Source organism: Xyrauchen texanus, chromosome 17, assembly GCF_025860055.1.
Source record: "Xyrauchen texanus isolate HMW12.3.18 chromosome 17, RBS_HiC_50CHRs, whole genome shotgun sequence".
Classification (NCBI taxonomy): domain Eukaryota; kingdom Metazoa; phylum Chordata; class Actinopteri; order Cypriniformes; family Catostomidae; genus Xyrauchen; species Xyrauchen texanus.
In genome coordinates, this window is record NC_068292.1 from 13,463,905 (window position 1) to 13,482,457 (window position 18,553).

Here is an 18,553-nt window from a genome sequence, read left to right on the forward strand (position 1 = left end):
TGATGCTGCAGACTTGTCAATCTACAGGCCTATAGCCAATCTGCCCTTTCTTGCAAACGGGTTGTTGCTGCTCAACTACTGAATTATTTTTGTCCCTAATTCAGTAAAATATTTTACTGGAACATCTTCAATCTGGATATCGATCAGGACACAGTACAGAGACTGCTTTTGTTAGGGTCATAAATTACCTTCTCGTTGCTGCTGACTTGTAGCATTTTAGTCTTGTTAGACCTTAGAGCTGCATTTGACAGTCTGTCACACCATCCTTCTAGAAAGGTTGCATGAGTGTTTGGGTATCTCTGGTATAGTACTTGACTGGTTCAGATTCTGTCTTATGGATTGTTTCCAGTTTGTCTGTCTTAGGAACTATGAATCTGAATATACATTAGAACAGCAGGGTGTCCCACAAGGGTCTGTTTTAGGGCTTACCCTTTTCAGCATATATATGTTGCCCCTCAGCCAGATTATTAAGAATTATGTTTTGGGGTATCATTGCTATGATAACTATACACAATTATATTAGCATAAAGCCTGATTTCAAATCCACCCCTACAGTCCTTTCTAATTGCTTGAATGAATCAAAAATCTGGATTCTTGATAACTTTCTCAAATTGAATGATTCAAAACCTGAGGTTTTACTTAATGGTATGCCGACAGACATACATAAACATAATCACTTTAAACTGTCAGTTGATTACAATTTGGTATCCCCATTTTCTCAGTTGCGGAACCTTGGTGTTATTTTTAATGCCCAGCTGACATTTGATGCCCAAATTAAGTGTTTCTAAAACAGCTTTTTACCAGACTGTATATAGTATTACTTTACATCATCATTGAGTGGATAATGGAGCTTCTTTTATTGATCTTGTGTGAATTCTACTCCTAGAATGAGGCGTGATGTCATTGTTAACACATTTTAATGTCATATTAGTTGATGTTTTGCATGTAGTCTTAACTGTCCTCGTATTGAAATGCTGCTCTAAACGCCTTCCTCAGCGGCGTGTCAGGTGTCTTTTTTTGCAAACCATACGTCGTTGCTCAGCTCTTTCAAACTTATTATAACAAGCACTTAGCTGTGAATGTGCTGGGGCCTTTGTTCATTAATAATAATCAAATGTTTCCATTTTGTTGGAACGGAACAACTCATTGTCAGCCATTGTTGTCTAAGGTTAAAAAACGGATACAAAAGCTTTCCCCCTTTTTTCCTTTCATAGCCTAAACTTCCGGAGTTTTCCCCTCAGACAGACCCCAGTTCTACACGTAGCGTCCCATCGGTGGGATCAACCCAATCTATCGCACCCTCTCAGGCAGCTAACTTCATGAATGATGCTATAGAGAAGGCCCGGAAGGCAGCTGAACTACAGGCCAAGATCCAGTCCACCCTATCCACAAAACCAGGGATTCTAGGTGCTTTGAACAACACAGGGCCACATAACCTGGTGGCCTTGGCCAACCTACACGCCATGGGTATCGCACCACCGTGAGTAAAAATATTGGGGATGTGCATCATGTATTCCTGTATTATTTTTTTAATATTTTTGTTATGTGCTTTAATGCTGAGGTGAAAATTAATTATGAATTTAAAGTTTTCTCAAATATTCTCACAGTAAAGTGGAGCCTCGTGAGATTACAAAACCAACACCCCTCATTTTAGATGAGCTTGGACGAACCGTTGACGCCAGTGGCAAAGAAATTGAGCTCACACATCGTATGCCCACTCTAAAAGGTAATGCATCTCTCTGTTGTCAGTAGCATACTATAGTATTTCTGCAGTATATAGTATGTACAGTGTGCACAGTACACATGTCTACTGTTTGCAAAAAATACCTGGATGCTTTTGACTTTACCTTCCATTTAAAGTGCGATCAATGAACTAGAAGGGATTTAGGCATTTTTGTAATGTCTCATTATTTGAATGAATTTCACTCTCATTTTTATATGTTTGTGTGTGTGTGTGTGTGTATGTAACTGATTTTACACTTTTTACAAATAAACAAGCACATAATGAGGTCACATGACCACAATACAGCATTAAAATGAACACATTTATTGTAGCATAATGCATTTTCATATGCAAATGTTTACCCCTCTGTCTCCAGCAAACATCAGAGCAGTAAAGAGGGAGCAATTTCGACAGCAGTTAAAGGAAAAGCCAAGCGATGATCTGGAATCCACGTCTTATTTTGACCCACGTGTACCCCTTGCTCCGGCACAGAGAGCCAAAAAAGATTTCAGATTCTATGAACAGGGCCGCTTTGAGAAGATCGCTCAACGCATACGCACCAAGGTGAGCAACAGCAGATGTTACAGCTTGCGACACTAACAACTGATAAATGCCATTTTTATTTTATTTAATGTGGTTCGTCTTTCTGTTCTTCAGTCTCTGCTGGAGAAGCTACAGATGGAGATCGCTCAGGCTGCTAAGAAGACAGGCATTCAGGCCTCCACTAAACTGGCTCTTATTGCACCTAAGAAGGAGCTAGGAGAGAGGGAGATTCCTCATATAGAGTGGTGGGACTCCTATATCCTGCCTTCCAACATAGACCTGTAAGAAACCACAGCCCTCAAATCTGCAAGTGAAATGTTCAAAAAGAGAAACATTTATTTAAAGGGTTGTTCACCTAAAAGAAAATAGTCTATTTCTTACCCTTGTATCATTCCAAACTCGTATTGTATTCTTTCATCAAGAAAGGAGATATTCTGGAGAATCCAGGCTGCTCTTTCCCATACAATGAAAGCATACAGTCACTAGAGTCTGTCAAGCTCTTAAAAGTGCCATTAAAGTAATCCACATGACTAGGGATGCACAATATATAGGCAGCCGATATATTGGCCAATAACCAGGAAAATCAAAATATTATTGCACTGATATAATTTTTTCTGATAATTTGGTACGGTTTACTTGCCGCTGAGAATCTCTGACTGGCTTCGTACACACACAGTGTTGTGAGCTATGAATTATCAATGAGCTATGAAATATCATATTGTCCACAGTGAGCTTATGATATGAATGATCGTAGCAGCCACGATGAGCTAAGAATTATCAGTTATCATATCGGCCACAAAGAGCTATGAATGATCAATTACTGGTATCGCCATAATGGGCTATGAATTATCAGCTATTGTTTTTGGCCAAAATGGGCTATGAATTATTGGTTATTGTTTTTTGCCAAAATGAGCTATGAAACATAGTATCGGCCACAATGAGCTATGAATGATCTGTATCGGCCACAATGAGCTATGAATGATCTGTATCGGCCTCAATGAGTTATGAATGATCTGTATCGGCCTCAATGAGCTATGAATGATCTGTATCGGCCTCAATGAGCTATGAATGATCTGTTTCGGCCACAATGAGTTATGAATGATGTGTATCGGCCACAATGAGCTATGAATGATCTGTATCGGCCTCAGTGAGCTATAAATGATCTGTATCGGCCACAATGAGCTATGAATGATCTGTATCGGCCTCAATGAGCTATGAATGATCTGTATCGGCCTCAATGAGCTATGAATGATCTGTATCGGCCTCAATGAGCTATGAATGATCTGTATCGGCCTCAATGAGCTATGAATGATCTGTATCGGCCACAATGAGCTATGAATGATCTGTATCGGCCTCAATGAGCTATGAATGATCTGTATCGGCCTCAATGAGCTATGAATGATCTGTATCGGCCACAATGAGCTATGAATGATCTGTATCGGCCTCAATGAGTTATGAATGATCTGTATCGGCCTCAATGAGCTATGAATGATCTGTATCGGCCTCAATGAGCTATGAATGATCTGTATCGGCCTCAATGAGCTATGAATGATCTGTATCGCCTCAATGAGCTATGAATGATCTGTATCGCCACAATGAGCTATGAATGATCTGTATCGGCCTCAATGAGCTATGAATGATCTGTATCGGCCTCAATGAGCTATGAATGATCTGTATCGCCACAATGAGCTATGAATGATCTGTATCGGCCACAATGAGCTATGAATGATCTGTATCGGCCACAATGAGCTATGAATGATCTGTATCGGCCTCAATGAGCTATGAATGATCTGTATCGGCCTCAATGAGCTATGAATGATCTGTATCGGCCTCAATGAGCTATGAATGATCTGTATCGGCCTCAATGAGCTATGAATGATCTGTATCGGCCTCAATGAGCTATGAATGATCTGTATCGGCCACAATGAGCTATAAATTAGCGATTATTGTTATCGACCATGAATAATTATAATCTCTATAAATAATTGTGTCGGCCCAGAAATTCCTTATTGGTGGATCCCTACTTGTGTATTAAATTCAAAGTTTCTAAAAACTAAAGATAGTTTTGTTTGATAAAGTTGCAAAAGTAAAGATGTGTGAGTTTTGGCAAGTTTGAATATGAAGAAGAGCTAATGAGAATTGAGGGCAAGATTTTCATCCAATAACAACATCTGTCAGGTCCTCACAAAACGTGATCGATTATCATTAAACATTTTGGGTCAAGTAACGCATTGATATATTTAACATCTTTATATTTATTTTTGTTTTACTATAGATTTTTGTTTAATTCTTCTGTTTTTTTGCTTTTGTTTCTTGCATATCAGATCTGCAAATACTAATTTGGATGGGATCGAGATGCATGGAGTCACTAATCTGGTTGAGCACCCCATTCAGATGGCCCCTCCAGGTATTAACACATGCACATAATCAATGAGCTCAATGATTTACAGAAAGGCAATATTCAGTTGGTTTGAACATTTAAAACTCAAGTTTCTTCATTGATTAACTATGTGTCTTTATTCACTCCGTCTATCTGCTTCTCTCAGTTGATGCAGATATGCCAGTGACCCTGGGTGTATATCTGACTAAGAAGGAACAGAAGAAGTTGAGGAGACAGACTCGCAGGGAAGGCCAGAAAGAACTGCAGGAGAAGGTCCGATTGGGCCTCATGCCTCCACCTGAACCCAAAGGTATGGCACCAAGCAGAACCTGCTAGACACATATTTAAAAACAAAGAATACAATATTAGTATCACATTAAATTGCTTGTGGCATTTATCAATATTTGGACTTGTGTTTGCAGTTATCTATTTATGATAATAAATCCTGTTTCTTTGGAATATGATGTATAATTTTTTTCTCTACAGTACGTATCTCTAATCTGATGAGGGTTTTGGGGACGGAGGCTGTGCAGGACCCCACTAAAGTAGAGGCTCATGTTAGAGCACAAATGGCCAAGAGACAGAAGTGAGTCCCCACACACACACACACAAACAAAGAGGATAAAAAAGCCACTATTTTATTCAACCCAACACTTGTCTTGGACATTAACAATATTCACGCGTGTGGCTGTCTGATGAAACTGATGTTTCCCACTTTGTGTGTTCAGGGCACACGAGGAGGCGAATGCAGCGCGTAAACTCACATCAGAACAAAGGAAAGAGAAGAAGGTCAAGAAACTCAAGGAGGATTTAAGTCACGGGGTTCACATCACTGTTTACAGGTAAAAAGTATGACTAATCATGCATACATTTTTTTTTTAAAGCTCTGCAATCTGAATTCATAATGGGTTAAACTAAAGTTACAGTGTTGATCTTGACAACGAAATTGCTGCCAAAAAGATGAGGTGAAAAAGACGCATCATGACAATAATTAAACAATTTTAATGAAAGCATACTGTTGATGAAAATATGACGAGTAACATTATACTACAAGATATTAACAAAGCACAAGCAATGTTTTAAGAACACATTTTGTTTTTAGAAGGAATTGATTCAAATAAACCAATCGTAGATTTTAGAGGGATTGTTTTCTTCATTTGAGCTGCAGGGAGCAGAAAGAGATGAAAATCGGTTTACTTGGGTTGGTTAACTTACTCAAACGCAGCCTATAATAGAATAGAATCCATAGAATCCTTTATTTTGGTCACACATTATACACACAGTTTTTTTGCATATATACAGTGAAATTTATTTGTTTTCACATATCCCAGCTAAGCTGGGGTCAGAGTGCAGGGTCAGCCATGATACGGCGCCCCTGGAGCAGATAGGGTTAAGGGCCTTGCTCAAGGGCCCAACAGTGGCATCTTGTTGGTGCTGGGGCTTGAACCCCCGACCTTCTGGTCAGTAACCCTGAGCCTCAACCGCTGAGCCACCACTGCCCCCTATATACAGTGCATTCATAAAGTATTCAGACCCATTCATTTTTTTTTCAGAGTTTGTTGCAGCCTTATGCTTAAATGCTTCAAATTATTATAATTTTTTTTTTTTCACATCAATCTACACTCCATACCCCATAATGACAAGGTAAAAACCAGAGTTTTGATAACTTTGCAAATTTATTAAAAAGAAAAAACTGAAATATCACATTGTCAAGTATTCAGACCCTTTGCTATGACACTATAGGTGTATCCTATTTCTCTGGATCATCTTTGAGATGATTCTACACTTAGATTGGAGTCCACCTGTAGCAAATTCAATTGATTGGACATGATTTGGAAAGGCACACACCTGTCTATATAAGGTCTCACAGCTGAAAATGCATAGAGCAAAAACCAAGCCAAGAGGTCGAAGGAACTGCCTGCAGAGCTCAGAGACAGGATTAAGTCAAGGCACAGATCTGAGAAAGGTTTCAGAAATGTTTTGGTTGCATTGAAAGTTCACAAGAGCACATCGGGCTCCATAATTCTTAAATGGAAGATTGGAACAACCAGGACTCTTCCTAGAGCTGGCCGCACTGCCAAACTGAGCAATTGGGGGAGAAGGTCCTTTGTAAGAGAGGTGACCAAGAACCCGATGGTCACTCTGGTTGAGCTCCAGAGATCATGTGTGGAGATGAAATAAACTTGCAGAAGGACAACCATCACTGAAACACTCCACCGATCTGGGCTTTATAGCAGAGTGGCCAGACAGAAGCCTCTCCTCAGATAAAGAAGAATGAACTGTTTGGCCTCAATTTCGAGCAATTTCGGGGGTTTTTTCAGTGGCAGGGACTGGGGGTCAGGGTTGAAAGAAAGCTGAATGCAGCAAAATACAGCGATATCCTTAAAGAAAACCTGGTCCAGAGTGCTCAGGACCTCAGACTCGGCCAAAGGTTCACAATCCAACAGGACAATGACCCAAAGATCACAGCCAAGACAATGCAAGAGTGTCTTAGGGACAACTATGTGAATGTCCTTGAGTGGCTCAGCCAGAGTCCGGACTTGAACCCAATCGAACATCTCTGGAGAGACCTGAAAATGGCTGTCGACCGACAGACCCCAACCAACCTGGCAGCGCTTAAGAGGATCTGAAGAGAAGAATTACAGAATCCTTGAGGCAGTAATCGCTGCTTAAGGTGATTCAATTCAGTACTGAGTTAAGGGTATGAATACTTGTATCAATGTGATATTTCAGTTATTTCTTTTTAATAAATTTGCAAAGTTATCAATACTCTGGTCATTATGGTGTTTGGAGTGTAGATTGATGTAGATTGACTTTGTAAACGATAATGAAGATGAGATGAAAAAGGCACATTATGACGATAATTAAAGAATACTGTTGACAAAAATATGACAAGATCTAAATTATACTGCAAGATATTAACATTTCAATTTATATAAACCGAAGAAGAAACATCTTGAGAATCTGTATGTAGAAGAAGATATTACACATGGATTAATCTAATACATTAATCCAGTATGTAAGGGATTTCTCCGCTTGAGCTAGGTGAGTTAAACGTCCTGAACACCTGCATAATGAACCGCTTCAAAATGGGGTAAATACTAATTTAAACAGATCCTATTTATACATTAGTTTAATCACTATATCCACCACATGCTGTATATGCAATTTAACAACATTTTACATCTGCGAATGTGAATGAACAGGTGAACTGGAACTAAATTTAATTTAATTTGACCAATTGTCACACATTATACATACATTTCTGCATATACATGGTGAAATTATTTATTTTTCACATATCCCAGCTAAGCTGGGGTCAGAGTGCAGGGTCAGCCATGATACGGCGCCCCTGGAGCAGATAGGTTCAAGGGCCTTGCTCAAGGGCCCAACAGTGGTGTCTTGGTGGTGTTGGGGCTTGAACCCACGACCTTCTGATCAGTAACCCAGAGCCTTAACCGCTGAGCCACCACTGCCCCAAATGATGTGCTATTCAGAACATGTGTAATTTGTGTTGTGAATACGCTGTTTCCGAAAGAAACATGCCATGTAATATCCTTTCACAATTTTTTTTTTATATGTTTCTTAAGCATGAAAAATTCAGAATGCAGGCAAACTTCTAATAATTAGCTAATACTTTAGTCTACACATTATTACTTCATGGACTCAGATTTATCACAAGGACAGTATGTATATTTATGTTTGATACATGTTTACATTAGAAATTGTTTTTGTTTTCTAAACGTTTGAATATTTGATTAAAGTTTGGTCTGTTACAGTTTTATGCACTTTTTATCCGTTTTGCATGTCATCAAATAAATATATAATTACATATAAAATTATATGTAATTTTCATCAGAATAAAACAGACAAAAATGAATGAATATCACATGAAGAAATAAAACTGTGAAATTAACACTGCAGGCCAGTGCAGCAGTATGCACTTTGCACACCAGAGCGTACACTGTTCTATGTGTTTTATAAGCATTCTTTTCTAATGGATTCACTCCTCATACATTTTGGAGTGGGACTGCATATCTCGCATTACATTTTGATGATCCCTGCTAGGGGGGTGAATTTTTGGGTTGAAAGTGATTTGATTCACGATTCACAGGTTTTTGATTTGATTCAAAAACGATTTTTGCAAATTCAAAACAATTCGATTTGATTAATGATTCAATTCTGCATTTAAAAAAAAAATGCATTTATAGTATTCTTTTAATACTTCCCTAAATAAGAAAAAGGGTTACTACTTAAGGTTGTTTATTCCACAAAAGATAACTTGAAAGAAAACATTAAATACATGTACTGTAAATACAGGCTACTTGGAATCAATAATAACTTTTTAAAAGTAAAAAATTACTTTTCCAGGCCTTGAAATCACAATTTTAAAATTCTAAAATTGACTACATGACTTAATGGGTGACTGAAAACCCACAATGTGCTCCACTGAAAAAAGTGTAAATAGCTGGACTGCTGAGGATAAAATTTGATATTTATGAAATCATATCTGTATAGCGCTAATATGGGGTTGCATAAGATGTCATTCTTGCAATCTTGCAAATTATAAATTTGTGGGGGGGGGGGGGAGCGCGCGCGCGTGTGCGATCACCTGTTGACACACCCAATCAGAGATACTGTCAGCCTTCTCAGTGGAAAATAGATGTCCAAGCGGGGTTATTCCTCTTTTTAATTCGCAGTAGCCTGTGTGCAAGAGTCATTCACTTTAGAAACAGTGATGTCCTCCGCCATTTTAAACCGCATGTATCCAATGTGGAAACTTCTGTAATAAATCAGTCTGTTGTGTCTCTCAGCATGAACCTTAATCCTGAAATTGTCCATTTAAAGCTATTTCCTAGCTTTGGTAATGTATTAGTAATACGAGCGATCACGGAGCGCAGTTCTATGTAAACAATGACGGATACACTTTAGGTCACCAACTGGCTCATATTACATGCTGGCTAACATATGTAATTTCAAAAATAAAGCCAGTAACTCCTTACAGATACACTTTAGTTTAGAACATCCAATCAGATTCAAGGACCGGAACTAACTGTGGTTGGTGTATGTGTGTGTGTGTGTGTGTGTGTGTGTGTGTATGTATATATATATATATATATATATGTATGTGTGATCCTCCGCAACATTAAAACCACCTGCCTAATATTGCATAGTTCCCCCCTCTTGCCGCCAAAACAGCGCCACAATTGTACAGAGTGATTATCAGTTACCTTTTTTACGTTAACTTTTTCAGTTCTAACCAGTCTGTCCATTCTCTGTTGACCTCTCTCATCAACCAGGCGTTTCCGTTTGAATTTGATTGTAAAAACAACTTTTGAATTTGTGTTGTGCCACAAAAGTCCACATTTTTTAAATCTTAACCACTGGCAAAACTAATATTTCTGACAAGGGAAATTTAGATTGAATGAATATGAATTGCAGACTAATTGATCAATTGTAGACGTTTTCTTCCACCCCCACTGTAAAAAAAATAAAATGGAGATTCACCTGAATGAATTGTGGCAAGATAAAACCCTCCAAAAAATTTATAAATAGACAACATAAGTAAACTATATACAGATACCATGGTCAGCTATGTCTCATTCACAAATGGAGGCATTTTATGCTGTGTCATCTTGTTTGTCCTAGTGTTTTGTTTACCCATGTAGTTCCTATGCTTTGCTTTTAGGATCCGAAATCTGCATAACCCAGCCAAGAAATTTAAGGTGGAGGCCAACGCAAACCAGTTGTACCTTACCGGTACAGTGGTGCTACACAAAGATGTCAACATCGTAGTAGTGGAGGGAGGTGAGTGATTGAGTGTTTAAAGCAAGGATTCATTTATTTCTTCACAGATGATTGTTATTAATTGTCTTTAAACATCCACTCCATTCCCCATAGGACCCAAAGCACAGAAGAAGTTTAAGCGGCTGATGCTGAATAGGATCAAATGGGATGAGCAAAATTCAAAGAGAGATGGTAAGAGGAGACTGAAGGAGAGCTCTTAATGTGCAGACATATAATCAGCCATGTATGTGATATTATTAGGAGTTACCTTTGACTTTTTCTATTTCTGCCAGAGCCTGAAGGGTCTGATGATGAGGGTTCCAGAAAGAATAATAAATGCACCTTGGTTTGGGAGGTAAAAATATATATGTTAATAGTCTGGGTTCCATACAAGTTCAGCTAATTCAACCGCATTTGTGGCATTATATTGATTACAAAAAAAAAAAAAAGTGTACTCATCCATACTTTTCTTAAAGAAAAAAAAAAAAAAAGCAAATATCGAGGTACTTACAATGAAGTGAATGCATCTATCGGCTGATATTATCCTTTCACAGATATATCGTATCAGTGTATAAGTTTTCCGATATGAACAGATATTAAATCTTTTTTTTTAAGAACATATAATGCAGAAAACAACGCTTGGGTTGATTAAGATTTGGCGTCATAAAGTAGTTTGTCCAGCAGAGCGCGCTCCGACTCCATTGTTTACTGTTCTGCAGACCAGTATTCGTGGTAAGTTGCTTACTAGTTTGTGAAATACATACTGGAAAGTTAATAAACAATGACCCCATAATTTTCCCTTTTCAATATAACTAATATAACGTTAACCCTGTCCCTGTCAACCATGTCACTCATGTTCACATCTCTTTTCTGTTCGCCAGCTATAGTTTGTCTGTGCAGTCAGTAATGTAGCAGTCTGAAAGGTAAACATCAGAGAATCTTATCTCTTGACTTGACAACTGATGTTTATTTAGCCGTTTATTTTATTTGAATTTATTCTTTAAATGTCAGACATTGACTGATGCTAAACTTACAGTACTTATTTTTATTTAGCTATATATTATTATATAGCTTTGTCATTCTTTAGTCTGGAGCCCTGAACTTTACACAGAACAGTTTAGTAAGTGCTTTGATCACACTAAAATCATGTTTACACATGCTGTTTATGTCATTTATGAGGCTTTAACGTTCAAAAATTGGCCTCCATTCAATTCCATTGTAAGTACCTACATTTTTTTTTTTTTTTTAAAGAAAAGGAGGGGCAAGTCAAAAAGATGTTTGTGGTAATCAATATTATGCCACAAATGCTGTCGATTGCACTTAACTGGTATTGATCCAGGAATATTTATTTAAAGCCTGTTTCGTCCTATTTTCTCACAATTTTTTGCACAAAAACTATTTACACCAGTTTGACAGTTTCTGCTATTCTCTGAAAAAAAGATTTTTAAATATATATATTGTATCGCACGATATATAATATATATATATATATATTTGATATATATATATATATAACAAAACCGCATATGAATGCACATAACCTAACTGTCGCCAATGGCAACTAGATTTTATATTTGTCGCAATTATTTTTGGTTTCATTTGTGACCATTTAAGTTGCAGGAGCCCTGGTATTGTACCAAAATTAGCAACAAGATGATATTTTGTTTACATTTTTTAGGTATCGCCATATTTAGTTAGGAGCGTTATACAGCTCTAACCATGTCAGATCAGCCACAACATTAAAACCACCTGCCTAATATTGTGTAGGTCCCCCTCCTGCTGCCAAAACAGTGCCAACCCACATCACAGAATAGCATTCTGAGATTATATTCTTCTCACCAAAATTGTATGGCGCGGTTATCGGAGTTACCGTAGACTTTGTCAGTTCAACCAGTCTGGCCATTCTCTGTTGACCTCATCAACAAGGTGTTTCAATCTGCAGAACTGCTGCTCACAGGATGTTTTTTCTTCTGAGTAAATTCTAGAAACTGTTGTGTGTGAAAATCACAGGAGATCAGCAGCTACAGAAATACTCAAACCACCCATCTGGCATCAACAATCATACCACAGTTCAAATCACTGAAAGATCAAAATTTTTGCCCTTTCTGATGGTTGATGTGAACATTAACTGAAGCTCCTGACCTGTATCTGCATGATTTTATGCACTTCTGCCATGTGATTGGCTGAATAGATAATCACTTGGGTGATTGTTGGTGCCAGACGGGCTGGTTTGAGTATTTCTGTAACTGCTGAACTTATGGGATTTTCACGCACAACAATCTCTAGAATTTACTCTGAATGGTGCCAAAAACAGAAAGCATCCAGTGAGGGGCAGTTCTGCAGACAGGAAATGCCTTGTTGATGAGAGAGGTAAACAAGAGAATGGCCAGACTGGTTCGAACTGACAAAGTCTACATTAACTCAGATAACCGCTCTGTACAATTGTGGTGAGAAGAATATAATCTGAAAATGTAATTCTGTGGTGTGGGTTGGTGCTGTTTTGGTTGCACAAGGGGAACCTACACAATATTAGGCAGGTGGTTTTAATGTTGTGGCTGATGGGTGTATAAATATTTTCAGTAAATATATATTCACATTTAATTTATTATTATTTTGTTTTTAAATATTGAATTGTCAAATTTGATTTCACGGGGCTATTAAAGCAAGAGGATATGTGCAGAAAGATATTCAGTTTTACACCATGACTTTTACCTGTTATTGAGAGTTCTTGTGGGGGTTTTTTATCATTGTTGAATTCAGTAAATAACAAACTCGTATGTTGTTTCTTATTAATGCCCAAGGTTTTCTTCACTCTCCTTTGGTTTCCAGGGCACAGCCAAGGAACGTAGCTATGGAGAGGTTAAGTTTAAGCAGTGTCCCACGGAGAACATGGCTCGGGAACATTTTAAGAAGCATGGCACCGAGCACTACTGGGACTTGGCTCTGAGTCAGAGCGTGCTGGAGACGACCGATGATTGAGACATGAACCGAACGGAGCAGTAACTGAATAATCACGAAAACTCAGTGTGCCATGTGCACTTTTTTTTTTTTTTTTTTTTGAGAAGTGGAATAGACTGACAGTGAAAAACGTGTAAATATAGCTTGAGTGTGAGAGATTGATGATGCGCGAGTTGCGTGCCTGTCGTACAGGTGTGAAACAGTGCAAAGCTTAAGAACAAGAGTTGTTTGTTTTAAGTTGTTACTCTGCTTATACTGAAGAACCAATGGTGGCAGATTGAACAAGGACTTTAGTGTATGTAAAGGTTTTGTATCTCTTGTAACCATCTCTTTTAATCAGCAGTCTGTGCTCCTGTTCTATGACTTCCACCTTGGCTCTATCTTGTTTGAGCACTGCATTACTTGCTTGCAATGTTTTTAAATATTGCTTGATGGAAGTCTTTTAAGCAAGCAGGAAAGCCTCACTTCTGTAATGAGCAGTTTATTGACACAGTGTAGTTTACTCAATGAGCAGATGTGTTTCAGTGCACAGCGTAAAGCATTGGTTTCTGTAAAACACACGGGTTGATTTTAAAGCAGTGCTATGCTTCTACAAAAAAGGAGGATTTTTGTTTACAATTTGGCTCACATATACCAATATCCAGTAGAGAGAGAGAGAGAGAACCTGTCTTGCTAAATCTGTCACACCATGTTCTTTTGTTCCCTATTGTTTTTCCCATTTGTTTTTTGACAAGGACTCAAATGCAGATCTCAACTGTACATTAACTGCAACTAACCAAATGCTGGTGAATAAAAATCAAGCTTGTTTCTTGTAAAAAGTTTAAGTTTTTGTTTACTAAGAAGATTTAAATACACTTATGTTGTGTGACCAGTATGATTTATGAGATAGGATAACTATTGAAGTGTCTGTCATGTACTGGTCATTGAAGCTGCCAGTTTGGACTCCTCACTGGTGCTGTTTCTCAAACTAGAGACAACCTCTTGTAATGCTCCTGGGCTGTCAACTTCTCTGTCCTTGCTAGATCCAGTTTGATTAATTTTTTCAAGACAGTACAAGTGCATGGAATAGCCTTCATAGACTGATGTAATTCATGAGAAATGTGTTTCTTTTTGACCATTTTTATAACAAAAATTTGCCTTGTAGGAACTTGAAAGTACTCAATACCTGGAAAAATACATGGTATTGCAATTTCCACAGCCATTTTCAGAGTTTTGTGAGTATCAAATTAGCATATTAGAATCATTTCTTAAAGAAATGTAATCTGTTAAAATTATCCATGTCACTCCAAACCTGTATGCATTTATTTCTTCTGTGGAACACAAGATATAACTTTTTTTTTGTTACTTTGTCCATGAAAGTCAAAGTGGTCAATTTACTGATTGGACCCCATTGACTCATTCAACAGTTGACATATTCTTCAAAATATCTTTTTATGTAGAATTAAAAAAATGTATAACGGTTTGGAGTGACGAGGGTTAGTAGATGACAGAATTTTCAGTTTTAGGTGAACTATCTTTTTAAGAATAATTTCATAAGGACACATTTTCTTTGGTAAACTGGTGTAATGGCTGCTGAAAATGGGGCTTTGGCATTATGGGTAAAAAAAAATATAAAACACTCATTTCAAACCGTAACAATAATTTGCAGAAGTACTGATGTTGCTGCATTCAACGTCAAATGTCAATCACTGAAACATCAGCGCCACATTGAGTAAGAAATATCATGTAATAAAATATATGTACATGCATATGATAATTCACCACTAACAGACAGATTTTGTAGTCGTTTTTCTTGTAATAAACAAATAAATATATATCATTTGATAGTAAACTTAAATATATAGATGAAATCACTAATATTATGGAAGCGCAAAAAAATAAAATAAAAAATATGACATTATTACACATCTCGAGTCTTTACTTTGGTAATTAAGCAGTTATATAAAAATGTTGCAGTTTTGCCTTTTTTTTTTTTTTTTTTTTTACGGTTCAGAAGAGAAACGTTGAGGAATATTAAAGAGGTGTGGGCATAACTCCAAAAAATGGGGGTGGAAAGAGGTCCCGGGTCACCGAAGACCCGAGGGGGGATGTCAAGAACCTCTTCAGGTTTCAACCTACAATCAAAAGAAAAAGAAAATATTTTGCATAAAGAAAATTAAGCCTATTTCTAAGACCATTAAGGTTGTTTATTTATTTTGCATTGTAAGATCGTTTGCATGAGATGTAGGCACACCAACCCAACACCACAACTGTAATAAAAGAAAAAAAAAAAATAATCTAATTACTGTGAAATGTAAAAAATAATATATTATTAAAATGTTTTTTAAGTATTTATATAGCATGTTTATGATACTACCTTCAATTTATGCTGATTAAAATTGCATTACTGTATTACTATATACTCATTACTATATATAATAAACTGACAGTTTGGTTTTTCATAATATGATCTACAGTTAATATAAATATGCACTACATTTTACACCAGAACATTTGTGTTCTGACGAAACAACATCGTGCACGTGACAGCATCAGAATTGGCGCCAACCGTTATTACCGAAGTCCCGATAATGACCGCTAGGGGCATCGGCACTTGGTCTGTTATTTTTTTATTAGAACAATGCGGGTTTATATGAAATATTACATGAAAAAAATTAAATAAAAATAACAACAACAAAAAATACATAAAAAGTAAATAATTGCATAGTGCTTATTGCTTTTAGATTTTTACTTTGAGTTTCCAAATATGTTTTAATGGCAATTTTAAATAGTTCATAATAACGTGCCATAATAATAATAAAATCACATATAAATACAATATTTTTATATTTATCAATTGAGAAACATTTTAACATCACATTAATTAATTAAAATTCATTCAAATCATTTTCTAACACTCTCCAAAATATTGTAACTTAGGACACTCCCAAAAGAAATTATTAATAGTCTCAGTGGCACTTTTGTGGGGTATATTCACTGTATTCACACCTTCACTTTATTTTTAATACAATACTTTTGAGGTGTCATCCATATTTTACTCAAGTCAAACAGATTTTTTAGCAGAAAATTGCATTTAGCTGTAACAGCAAGAATATATTTTGTCTGCATAAGGGAACATAAAATAAAATATAATTACATCCAATACCGGAAAAATCTTTGCTGAGCAACCTGATGCAGGAATTCAACTCTTCAGCTGTTCTAATGAAATTATTACCACATTGTAAATTCTACATTCAGTAGTTATAGGCTATACAACTAGAAAACGCCCTCAATTGCTTAACCCAAATAATTCCCTTTTTAAACCAACTTTCATTAAAAAATGTGTTTTGTTTCAAGCCCTTATATATATTTGTTATTCCAAATTGTGCTGGAGGCGGTCATATGCAAACGCTGGTACGTCACTTCTAACCGTCACGTCACTTCTAACCATGAATCCAGAACGAGCTGTATTTTGAGCTTGATTAAATAAATGATTCGTTTAGAATGGGGAGGACGTCTTAAAATATTAAACTTGCAGGACGTTTTAATGATACAAAGACCTCTTATATACCAAAAGATCAAGGCAAATTTGGTTTCTCATGTCATGACCCCTTTAAAACAGTGCAGTTTTGACAAGTGCCAGTGGTCGCTTCAGAGGCGATTCCTCCAGTTTTGGACTGGTTGTCCCCCGGCATCATGTTATAGATGCAATACTATCAGCAGAATCGCACACATAGATTCAAATGCCTCATAGTACGTAAAAACGTGCAACCAAAACAACCCATCAGAACATAGCACATACAAACGTTCCCAAACACGTTGACTGAGGACCCCATGCGAAAGACCCCAGCTGCCCGGCGAAAACGCCGGATTAAAAAGTTATCCGGTATTAGAACTTTAAACACACACACACATATTCCTGTGAAAGTTGTCAAATGTCTTTGTATTAAGATATCTAAAACAAGGAAATTAGAACAGAGATGATGTTCTCTGCTGTCATCCAATCATTTAAAAATAAAACAATTAAAAAGGAATTCTTGGCTGTTAAGAGACATCTCCCTAAATGCTTGTGTTGTTGAAGATGAGGGCTTATCTGGATTGGTCTATAAGGCACAAGTGCTGGATGTTCCACCTACACTCATTAAGATGATTGACTCCAAACTTCTTATATGTATTTGGAAGAACAAACCACGTTATATTAAAAAGAGATCATTTGTTAGGTCAAAGATTGAAGAAGGATTAAATGCGTTGGATTTTAAGACTTCAAATATGATGTTTGAAATGAAAATGGTTGCAAAATTATTTACAAAACAAACAAATATACTTCATAGTACCAAATCTTATATTTCAAAACTATAGGTGGTATAAAGCTTTTACTAAAATGTGATTTTGATATTAAAGGGGTCATGACATGAGAAACCAAATTTGCCTTGATCTTTTGGTATATAAGAGGTCTTTGTATCATTAAAACGTCCTGCAAGTTTAATATTTTAAGACGTCCTCCCCATTCTAAACGAATCATTTATTTAATCAAGCTCAAAATACAGCTCGTTCTGGATTCATGGTTAGAAGTGACGTGTCGGTTAGAAGTGACGTAACAGCGTTTGCATATGACCGCCTCCAGCACAAGATAACTACGCTTTAAGCGCAAGACAACTACGCTCATTTCAGTATCGCCGTCGCCTCACAAGTGTTCAGTCGATGGACAGCGAGCTCTGACAGAGACTACTTGTGCACAGGAAAATTACGATGCCACACAGATGTGCTGTTCCTGGCTGTGGTCAAACAAAACCTCTGAATAAGCTGCCGAAAGATCCAGACGTCAGGGAAAAATGGATGCAGTTTATTTTTTGACGTCCCATCGGCAGCGTTAACCAGCGTTGTTCTGTACATTTTAAGGATGACTGTTTTGAGAACAAATCTCAATATGATGCTGGCTTTGCCAGAAAACTGTTGCTCAAAGATAAGTCCGTGCCGACTATTCTGGGAACAATGACGACGCAAATTGTAAGTAATCTATTTTAAACTTTAAACTACTTTTTAAAGCGCAATTTCATTCATTATGAATAATCACAGTGTTTTTACTTAGTTTACTTGCATATTGTTCTGGCTGGAGGCGTCAATAATTGATACATAGGCACTGACATTAGCCAATCATAACAGTGGGCGTTAACACTGAAGTC

The 18,553-nt window shown here is 37.0% G+C and overlaps 1 protein-coding gene across 1 annotated transcript in view; it reads left to right on the plus strand.

The window, feature by feature from the left end:
* Positions 1-15,256, plus strand: part of LOC127657579 (U4/U6 small nuclear ribonucleoprotein Prp3-like) — a 32,389-nt gene extending 17,133 nt beyond the window's left edge. The window contains exons 6-17 of the mRNA XM_052146439.1: positions 1,215-1,480; positions 1,608-1,726; positions 2,100-2,287; positions 2,381-2,547; positions 4,591-4,673; positions 4,813-4,956; positions 5,133-5,232; positions 5,375-5,488; positions 10,336-10,454; positions 10,548-10,625; positions 10,727-10,788; positions 13,263-15,256. Coding sequence (XP_052002399.1) covers positions 1,215-1,480; positions 1,608-1,726; positions 2,100-2,287; positions 2,381-2,547; positions 4,591-4,673; positions 4,813-4,956; positions 5,133-5,232; positions 5,375-5,488; positions 10,336-10,454; positions 10,548-10,625; positions 10,727-10,788; positions 13,263-13,412 — 1,590 coding nt within the window. The 3' untranslated portion in view covers positions 13,413-15,256. The remainder of the gene's footprint in view (positions 1-1,214; positions 1,481-1,607; positions 1,727-2,099; positions 2,288-2,380; positions 2,548-4,590; positions 4,674-4,812; positions 4,957-5,132; positions 5,233-5,374; positions 5,489-10,335; positions 10,455-10,547; positions 10,626-10,726; positions 10,789-13,262) is intronic.
* The last annotated feature ends 3,297 nt before the right edge of the window (positions 15,257-18,553 follow it).